The sequence below is a fragment of the Coregonus lavaretus genome (assembly GCF_964263955.1).
Source record: "Coregonus lavaretus genome assembly, contig: HAP1_SCAFFOLD_9996, whole genome shotgun sequence".
NCBI classification, from domain to species: domain Eukaryota; kingdom Metazoa; phylum Chordata; class Actinopteri; order Salmoniformes; family Salmonidae; genus Coregonus; species Coregonus lavaretus.
This window is the reverse complement of record NW_028162538.1, coordinates 1-11006: the sequence shown is the minus strand read 5'-3', so window position 1 is coordinate 11006 and position 11006 is coordinate 1. Positions and strand designations below refer to the sequence as shown.

Sequence of the window (11006 nt, the reverse complement as noted above, 5' to 3'; positions counted from 1 at the left end):
CCCCTTGCCTCTCTGGTCTTGAAGCTGCCATTGATTCTGGCTGCTAGGTGCTGTGGGCCATGGTGTCCATGGCAACCTGGAGCAGGCTGAGGCAGCCAAACTTTGAGCTGGCATGAGGTGTGAGTGGCAGAGGAATGTGTGTGTGTGTGTGTGTGTGTGTGTGTGTGTGTGTGTGTGTAGGCGAGCAAGCGAGCCATGGTGTGTGTGTGTGTCTGCCCTCGCAGGGGCTTTGTGTGAGTGTGTGTATGTGTTTGTGTGTGTGTGTGTGTGTGTGTATGTATGTGTGTGTGTGTGTGTGTGTGTGTGTGTGTGTGTGTGTGTGTGTGTTTGTAGCCTGGCAGGTGCTGGCTGGGGCGACACCAGTCTATTTAGTATGCAGGGATCTCACTGTGCTGTGGCTCTCCCCTCCTCTCCTCTCCAACTCCTCTCCTCTCCAACTCCTCTCCTGTCTGGCCCAGACACAGAATAAGAATGATTTGCCCCCCAGACACACACACCACCGCACGCAGACACACAAACACACACAGACACACACCAACGCACACAGACACACAAACACACACCACCGCACGCAGACACACAAACACACACACCAACGCACACAGACACACAAACACACACCACCGCACGCAGACACACAAACACACACCACCGCACACAGACACACAAACACACGCAGACACACACCACCGCACGCAGACACAATGTTGCGAAACACCCTTGCACACACTCACAAAAGCAATCTTTTAGCATGGCGTCTTACAGACAGGAGAACGGAGCTCATTCCCGCCATTTATCATTTGATGTCAGTTAATACCGGTAGGTAGCCCAATGGCTAAGGAGTTGGACATGTGCCCGGTTCGAATTCCGGGCCAGGCGTTGGAAAAACAGGCGTAATTGATCTGACAACTGGAGGCTGCTGGGTTCACATCCTCAAGACATTCCCGTACCGCTGGGCCCTTGAGCAAGGCCCTTAACCCGACAACATGGTCTCCATCCAAGGGCGCTGACCCTGTGCTCATCTCAACTGTATGTGTGCTGTCTGGGGGGAGTTGACAACGGAACAGAAAATACATTTCCATTTGGGTCACTGTATCGCATGGACAATAAAGTTGTATTGTATACCGGTATACACTGAGTGCACAAAACATTAAGAACATCTGCTCTTTCCATGACATGGACTGAGCAGGTGAATCCAGGTGAAAGCTATGATCCCTTATTGATGTCACATGTTAAATCCATCTCAATCAGTGTAGATGAAGGGGAGAAGACAGGTTAAAGAAGGATGTTTAAGCCTTGAGACAATTGAGACATGGATTGTGTATGTGTTCGATTCAGAGGGTGAATGGGCAAGTCAAAATATTTAAGTGCCTTTGAACGGGGTATGGTAGTCTTTGAACGGGGTATGGTAGTAGGCACCAGTCGCACTGGTTTGAGTGTGTCAAGAACTACAAAGCTGCTGGGTTTTTCCAGGCTCAACAGTTTCCCATGTGTATCAAGAATGGTCCGCCACCCAAAGGACATCCAGCCAACAACTGTGGGAAGCATTGGAGTCAACATGGGCCAACATCCCTGTGGAACGCTTTTCGACACCTTGTAGAGTCCATCCCCCGACGAATTGAGGCTGTTCTGAGGACAAAAGGTGGGTGCAACTCAGTATTAGGAAGGTGTTCCTAATGTTTTGTACACAGTGTATTTCATCTAGTATATAAAGTGTCCTGTGTGGCTCAGTCGGTAGAGCATGGCATGCTGTAGGGCATGCTCTGGTTCAGCACCTTCTGCTTCATCGCTGAGGTGACCCGTCTGGTCCGCCAGGGTTGTGGGTTCGATTCCCACGGGGGGACCAGTACAAATGAAAATGTATGCACTCACTACTGTAAGTGGCTCTGGATAAGAGCGCCTGCTAAATGACTCAAATGTACATTGTGTGTAATATGAACAGCCACCATGTTATCTATGATACAGCCGCTCGACTACTAGATAATAACAGCCTGTTGTTGTGCTGCGTATCGACCCTCCATTAACACCCCCGAGATGGGTGGAGATGGTTTGTCTCGGTGTGTTTTCCCTGGCACCGCCGGAGCAAACCAAACACATTTAACAGGGGAGTTGCGGGGGGAGCCCAGCAATCGTTTTCCCTCCCACTGCTCTCTGCTGATGCAGTTGGTGTGTGTGTTGATCTTGTATTGATCGGGTTAAGTGGAGTAGAGCTAATACTAAGCAAAGGGGAGCAGGGCTGGTTAAAGAGATGGAGGGAAGAGAGGAGGAGAGAGAAGAGGGGAGCAGGGCTGGTTAAAGAGAGGAGGAGAGAGAAGAAGGAAGCAGAGAGGTTAGGAGGAAAATATTGAGGAAAGAGGAGAGAAAGGGAAGAGCGGAGGAAAGGAGGTTGAAATTGGAGAAGAAAGATAAGAAAGGAGTGAAAACAGAAAAAGGGTGGAAAGAAGAAGAGGAGAAGAGAGGAAGAGAGTTCAAATAGGAGGAACAATAAGAGTAAAGAGGAGGGGGAAGAGGAAGAAGGGTAAAGAAAGGAGCGCAAGAAAAGAGGAGAGGAATGGAGGAGAGAGCCAGTTAGTCTGGTGTCACTGTTAGCAGGAAGCCAGTGCATCAGAAAACATGACGGAACACAGCCTTCCCCTGCCTGCCTCCACCTCTCTTCCCCTCCTCTTCTCCCTCCTCCCTCGTTCTCCTCTGAGGCGCTCAACAGGATCTGAGAGCAGCTCAGCTCAAGCCCTGACACGTGTGGGGAGGGAGAGAGAGAGAGAGCAGCGAGGAGGAGAGGGGGGGGCAGAGTCAGAGGCAAATGGAGAAGGAGAGAGAAAGAGGGAGAGAGTAATGAAATAACAAGGAGTGGGAGGAGGAGGGAGGAAGAGAGAGGGGAAGGGAGGAAGAGAGAGGGGGGGAGGGAGAGAGAAGGGAAGGGAGGAAGAGAGAGAGGGGGAGGGAAAGTAATATCCAGCTCTTGTAGATAATGAGAGTAGGAGGGAGGACAGAGAAGCAGAGCGATGGGGTGATCTCTTTCTCTCAGTTTCCCTCTCTCCCTCTTTTTCTACCGCTCTCTCTAGTGCAGGTGGCATGTGTGAGAGGCACCCTCCGTGTGAGTGGTTGTGTGTGTGTGTGTGTGTGTGCGTGTGTGTGTGCGCGTGTGTGTGTGTAACTTCGGCTCTGGATGAGGTCAGGAGGAGGTGCGCTCGGGGAGGGGAAGAGAAGGGATGAATGGTGAGGAGAGGAGAAACAGACCTCACCACAGAGAGAGAGGAGAGGAGAGACTGATGGGTGAAACAGACTTCACCACAGAGAGAGAGGAGAGGAGAGACTGATGGGTGAAACAGACCTCACCACACAGAGAGAGAGAGAGAAAGAGAGGAGAGACTGATGGGTGAAACAGACCTCACCACAGAGAGAGAGGAGAGGAGAGACTGATGGGTGAAACAGACCTCACCACAGAGAGAGAGGAGAGGAGAGACTGATGGGTGAAACAGACCTCACCACAGAGAGAGGAGAGGAGAGACTGATGGGTGAAACAGACCTCACCACAGAGAGAGGAGAGGAGAGACTGATGGGTGAAACAGACCTCACCACAGAGAAGAGAGAGAGAGAGGAGAGACTGATGGGTGAAACAGACCTCACCACAGAGAGAGAGAGAGAGAGGAGAGACTGATGGATGAAACAGACCTCACCACAGAGAGAGAGAGAGAGAGAGAGAGAGAGAGAGAGAGAGAGAGAGGAGAGACTGATGGATGAAACAGACCTCACCACAGAGAGAGAGAGAGAGAGAGAGAGAGAGAGAGAGAGAGACTGATGGGTGAAACAGACCTCACCACAGAGAGAGATAGAGAGAGAGGGGGGGGGGGGGGGGGGGGGGGCTGGTGTGTGCCTGTGGGTGTTGAGTGACCGTGACTGTTTGTTTGCGGTGTGTGTGTGTGAGAGGGGGCCGTGTGTCGTGACTCACAAGGCTATTAGCACTAGCAGTGGCAGCAGTACCGCCTGCAGTCACCATGTGGGGTTCAGCCACACACACACACACACACACCATGCGTCAAACTCCAAATAACAAAAATGTGTAAATAACACACAATTCTGGCGTGTAAACACACATACCTCGCTCCCATTTAATAGGATGACACCAGCCCTCCTCAGAGATCTCCACACCTGTCAATCTAATTTCCACCAATCATTATTCAGATCACAGCCTTAGAGACCCGCCCACGCACATTTAGCTCGCTTCGCCCAACCCAACCCATATCTCTCTCTAACCCCCACCTAGACCGCTTCCACGGCGACAGCCTGCCAGCCAGGCACCACTGCGACGGTAACCGTGCCGCCGACGGAGCATAAATTAGCGTCATGGCGATATGCAAAGCGAGGGAGCCGACGACAATTAAAGCTTGACTAACGAGCTTTTGAAGAGCCAAGCTGAAGTCTCTCTAAACAGCTGCTAACAGGATTAGCGTACACACACACACCGTACACACACACCGTACACACACACCGTACACACACACCGTACACACACACACACACACACAGGGATACACTGCACAAACACGGCCATACATACACACACAGAGAGAAAGAGGGTTCTAACCCAGCCACCTGTGAGACAACACACACATACAAGCCGGTGTCTACCCAGGGATATACACAGTGGCGCTGTGGGGGATAAACAGTGTTAATATTACCCATCCTGCACCACACACACACGAGAGAGAGGGTTCTAACCCCAGCCACCTGTGAGATGACAGTGCTAATATTACCCCTCCTGCACAAAACAAACACACAAACACAGACACCGTCACACACACACCATCAAAGACAGCATACACACGGCTTTACCCAGGGGGCCGTGGGAGGAGATAAACACTGGCAACAATCAACCCCTCCCCGACACACACACAAACATATTTCTTGTCCATTTGAGTCAGTCCGATAATCACTATGCTGTTAGATAGACAGTCTGGATCAGCAGAAACCATTAAAGCCCTATTTTAGTGGGACAAAATATTGCAAAAGACACAGACATATGAATAATAGGTAGGTAGACTTTCCACCTTGGTGTTCTCCCTCCCAATGGCTGCCTGTCCTCTCTCTTCCTTTTCCTTTGTTCATATACAATACATACTTTCCTCCATTCTCTCTGTCTCTGTCTCTCTCTGTCTCCCTCTCCCTCTCCCTCTCCCTCCCTCTCCCTCTTTCTCTCTCTCTCTCTCCCTCCCTCCCTCTCCCTCTCCCTCTCCCTCCCTCCCTCTCCCTCTTTCTCTCTCCCTCTCTCCCTCTCTCTCTCCCTCTCCCTCTCTCATAAATCTCTCTCCTTTTCGTTCCCCTCTCTTTCTTTCTACATCCACTCTTTCTCCTATTCTCCTTAATATAAATCTCTCATTCTCTCCTCCTCCCTCTCTCTCTCTCTCAGTTTCTCTCCCGCTCTTTCCTCGGGCAGCAGCCGCAAAGGCCCCATTTTAATAAATCGGCTTCTTTATTGGTGCTGAGTGCTGCTGGCATAGGGGTAAGAGAGAGAAGAGAGAGGAGGAGAGGAGAGGGGGAGGAGGGGGTGACTGTAGGCATATCATGAACAAGAGAGAGAAAAGAGAGAGCGAGAGAAAGAAGGGGTTGTGGACTGGGAGTGTGTCTGTTTAAAGGGAAAGAGGGAGGGAGGAGGGTGCACACACACACACACCTCCATCTCTAATGACAGTAATTCACTGGTCATGAGCTAATGGGTTTATCCCCTCCTCTTAAAGGCCCAGTGCCACGTTTAACTGCCGCTCTCCACTCGATAACACACACACACTCCACTTGATAACACACACACTCCTTCTGAAGCACACACACCGTTTAGCTAACACAAACACAAAGACTTCCACTCAGACACAGTCACTTTGCATTCAACATAGCATTAGCTAGCATTAGCATTTAGCAAGCTAACCAACCCTTAATCTTAACCACTAGCTACTAAATACACGGTAGCTCAACGGCTAGCTCGATAACTAAGCTTGGTTTAGCGCCTTAGCATTATCAAGCTGTGATGGATTGACACCCTATTGAGTAGCCAGCTGCTACGCTAACCACTAGGCTAGGTTAGCAAAACAAATAGCCCCAGATAGCCGCTATCCTAGAAGTGACAGAGGTACTCCAATCTGAGCTCAAATGTGACGGATGGGGATATGAAGTATGGATTTGTTAAGCTTAGCGTTAGCGCGCTAAGGGACCAACCGATAAGACTGTAAGGGAGGGAGGAGAGGAAGAGAAGAAAGGGAGGAGAGGGGAAGAAGAAGAGCGGGAGGCTGCTGCTCGTGGTGCAAAGACATCAATACCTTTCGCCATTTTCCTACCGTAGCTTGTTGCTGGGGCAACCACCTGACCGGCACCATTTTATCTTGCCCCACCGCCGCACCTTGTAGGTGTTTTAAAAATCAAGGTTCTAGAATCAGAACGTTTCCAAGACCAACTGTCAGTTAGAGGGAGAGATGGATCGTCTCACCTTGGGCTCTGTTAAAAAACTGCATTTTTAAAACTGGATTCCTGACTGAAAAATGTAAACTACTGTCTGGATCTATATACACAGTATATAGACAGAGAGATCAGTTTTCACCAGAACAATAGCTCTCCTCTCTCAAGGCTAAACAATAACCAGAAAGAACTAAAGATAAAAGGTCTTCAGTTTAGGCCTTGTGCTGAGAGCTCTGTAACAATAGCTTTGTAAAGCATTGCCATCTGTGATGCTTGTCTGAGCATTGCAAATGTGACTTCTATTTCTAAATCCACACTGTAGAATGCACCATTCCAGCCAAACCAGAACCAAAATGGACACTAGTTTCACTAATTCCACATTGGAAAAAGCACAACCAGAAGACAAGATGGCTCCCCTTCTCCATGGCACAGTAATCACCACTATTCACACTGTAAAAAGTGCTACAGAAAAACAACCAGAGCCATAATGGTGCTTCAATTCAATACTGTAAAAAGCTCTACACAAAGCGACTACCTGTAAGCCATTCTCCAGATTCAACAATCCCACACAGTAAAAAGTGCCACACAAACTAAACCAGAGCCAAAATGGTTTTCTGCTCCAATTTCACCAATTCCACATTACAAAGCCTGCAACAGATCCAAAATGGCATCCGTCCTACCTGTCCATGGGGCTGCATGGCGCTGTAGGGCATGCTCTGGTTCAGCACCTTCTGCTTCATCAGCAACATCCTCTTCTGCTCCTCGCTGAGGTGAGCCGTCTGGCCCGGGATTGGTCCCTGGGTCTGACCCGGCCCCGCCCCCTGTACCCCTCCCTGCTGCATGTAGGGGGGCATCATGGGGTTCTTGACCTGTGACCCCATGGGCGGGTTCATCCTCTGCCCCATGTGATCCACCCCCATCGTGCTGAAGTGACTCAGTGGCTTGGTGTTGTTGTAGGACAACATGGCTGCCGTTTGCTGTTGTTGTAGTTGTTGTTGTTGTTGTTTAGAGAGGGTGTTCTGCTGGGTACCCATGTTGTTTGTCTGTTGTTGTTGTTGTTGACTTATCATGCCCATGTGGTTGTGGGGGTTCTGAGGGAGGTAGTTGTTCATGGGGGCTTTGGGGCCATTGTTCGAGGTCATCCCAGCCACCAGGGGGCCCTGTGGGCCAGGGTTGAAGGCTTGAGGTGGGTACATCATTGGGCTGTTGGGCTTGTCCTGCTGGTTGAAGGCTTGAGGTGGGTACATCATGGGGCTGTTGGGCTTGTCCTGTTGGTTGAAAGGACCAGAGGCGTAGGGGCTGGTTGGAGCCCCGGCAGGAGACCAGTTAGCCTGTTGTTGTTGTTGTTGTTTTTGCTGCATTAGCTTAGCACGCTGCTGTGCCGCCATCGCTTTGAGTTGCTCAGCAGGCGACAGGTCAGAGGTCACTGGCCCAGGCCCTTGAATTCCAGGGGGGACTCCAGGGCCATTGGATCCTGTACCCGCCTGGCCCACACCTTGGCCTGGGTTCATCATAAATCCGTTCCCAGGTCTGGGTCCGGCCTGCGTCTGGGCCTGGGTGGGTGTCTGCGGCGACCGGGCCACACAGTTGGGGAGAGGGGAGCCTGAGGCCATAGCAACCTGTGGGGACTGCTGCAAAGGCTGCTGCGGCGGCGTTCCGTTGGCGGCGGTGGCGAACTGAGGGCCCGAAGACGACGGCCGGACCTGGGGAGAGGCGATTTAATTTGAGTAACATGGACAGGACAACATACTGTAATCACAAGCAGTAGGCACAATGACACTTCACATTTCAATCACATCATATTCAAACAAGACGACAATGACTTTCTTTATATTCCTATACACTTTAAGGTAAGGTAGACACATACAAAATATAACAAAATATAACAAATCAAAAACAAAAATATAACAAAAAATATAGCTGCGAGCAGCAATGAACGGGGTTCACAGGATGACAGAAAGAACAAGATCATTTTGATAAAAAAGCAAGCACTCTCGTGTAGGAGCCATCTTCCTTTATGTGCAATCATGAGTCTAAATACAAAATCTGGAGTGAATCTGACGTATGGTTCATGAGGAGAAGATGATTGCAGATGATTTTAAGCATTAGAGTTACATATGAAAAGAATGAGTTGTTAATAGTTTCTTTGTTTTTAGAGCTATCAATACCAAATTAAGTGTGGTTCATTTTAGGGATGTCCATAATTTAAAATGTAAAATCAGAGTTTTGATTTGTCAATAACTCAGTCATTTTTGGATCAATCCCTTAGTTTTTCTCAAACTAAGACAATACATGTATCATGGGCCTACAAATGGTGTCATTTGGTCCTATGGTTCATGAGAATACGTTTTTTAAAAGGTTTTCCAAAATGTCCAAGATGAAGGAAAATCTATTCTGACGGACCTTATAGGTCCTTGAGGCAAATTTGTTCAACATGAGGAAAGACGCCTACATACAAAGTTTCAAGTCTCACGTTCAAACGTGGCGGCAAATATGATGATTTAAGTGAGACTGCTTATAACAGTGCCACCTATGGGCCACTCGGTGCCATTCTTTTTGACCAAGTTACTCATGGCCTCTAGTTTCTGTGTGCCAAATTAGAAAAAGAGTTACCAATCTATGCTTGAGTTATTTGACCATGTCAAAAAATATATAAAATAATAATCTACAATAGGTATCATTTGACATCCAGTATTTAAGTAATAGCTTCTTCAATATATGTGACGAAAATAATATTGTCCAACCCATTGCTTAAATACTGGAAGTCAAGTGACACTCCAACGTTAAGAGAATGGAAGAATCAAATGCTTTATTATTTAACTATTGAAAAAAATCTGTCTACAAACAGAAACATCATAACAAAATTTGAAGTCATATGGGGTAGAGTCTCAAGTATTAGAAACAAAATTGGGTGTGGATAAGGTGGGAACATGTGGGTCTGAGTAAGTGTGATGTCATTAATGTCTGTGGAAATGTATTTATGGACACGTTAAGTTGTTTGTTTTTGTCTATGTACGTTTTTTGTTTGTTGTCCCAAAAAAGTGTGTATATATATATATATATATATATATATATTACCAGTCAAAAGTTTGGACACATCTACTCATTCAAGAGTTTTTCTTTCTTTTTACAATTTTTTACATTGTAGAATAATAGTGAAGACATCAAAACTATGAAATAACATATATGGAATCAAGAGTGTGCAAAGCTGTCATCAAAGCAAAGGGTGGCTATTTGAAGATTCTCAAATATACAATATATTTTGATTTGTTTAACACTTTTTTGTTTACTATATGATTCCATATGTGTTACTTCATAGTTCTGATGTCTTCACTATTATTCTACAATGTAGAAAATTGTAAGAAGAAAGAAAAACTCTTGAATGAGTAGATGTGTCCAAACTTGACTGGTAGTGTATATAAAATAATAAAAATAGGTGTGCTGTGAATCCCTAATAAACCAAATAAAAAAGGTACCTGTGGGGAACCCATGGGAACCTGTGGCGCCCCCTGCGCTTGGTTCGTCAGTTGATGAGCCACTGTGGCCATAGGAGGCGGGTCCTGCGGTACCGGGGTCTGATTGGCCGGCCTGGTAAACTCTGCCTCCTTCTTCTCCTCAAAGTCTTCATTGAAGAGGTCCTGCATGTCGTCCTCCGGCACCGTATTGGCCAGCTCATCAATCAGCTCCTGCCACTCCTGGTCATTCAGGTTGATGTCCGAGAACAGCTTGTTCTGATTGGACAAGGACGTGTCCGACGACTCAATCCCTCCCCCGTCGTCGAGCGGCTCCTGTTTGAGGTCTTTGAGGAGTCCGAAGCCGTCCTCGAGGTCTAAGGAACCGTTGAGCTTGATGTCGGGGAGATCGCCGTTGAGCTTGACGTCACCCGGGCGACCTGAGCCCAAGCCGCTGCCAGCGTGGTTGCCATGGCTACCGTTGCTGCCGGGACCGGAGTTACAGTTGTTGACATTGATGTTGTTGTTGTTTATGCTAGGGTTGTTGGCGTTCCCGGTGACTCCCAGTAAGGGTTTGATGTCAATCTGGTGGAGTGGGGAAATGGGAGGGGACGTTGTTGGGAAGACCCGCGACAGAGTCCCAGTCCGCCTGATCCTGGTCCGTCTTTTCGGAACCTCTTGGTGGTCGGGGAATAGCTCCCGTCGCAGATCCGTTCTGGTCACCATTGAGGGGCGAGCGTGCGCTGTCCAGTTTCCTCTTCACGGTCTCCTGGAGCTGTGGGACAGGAAACAGGAAGTGTCAGAAAGAGGCCATTTTGGATCTGATGATCAGAAGATATTGTTAGCATATGAAAACTTCCTGGGTTTTACAGATGGATAGTGATCATAGATCCCATATCAAAAGGACAACACCTGTCCCTACATATTTCCCAGTAGCACTCAGGCCTATTTAACACATTTCAATGACACTCACATCAAGTTACAAAATTGTACAACTTTACATTACATTCAAATTAACTTAAAATCACAAGTTAGCTCTGAAATGTCTCTTATGGTCGAATGAGGTTATGGTTAAGTGTAGATACATAAAGGAAAACATATATTTCTTCA

General features: G+C 47.9%; 1 protein-coding gene across 1 annotated transcript; it reads right to left on the bottom strand.

The window, feature by feature from the left end:
• Positions 1–6938: 6938 nt before the first annotated feature.
• maml3 (mastermind-like transcriptional coactivator 3) lies at positions 6939–10695 on the bottom strand (the record flags this gene model as incomplete). Its single annotated transcript, XM_084193916.1, is given in 5 exon segments — positions 6939–8147; positions 9921–10508; positions 10510–10536; positions 10538–10605; positions 10608–10695. Coding segments are annotated over 5 exon segments (1884 nt in total), but the record flags the coding sequence as incomplete, so codon positions are not given.
• Between the last annotated feature and the right edge of the window lie 311 nt (positions 10696–11006).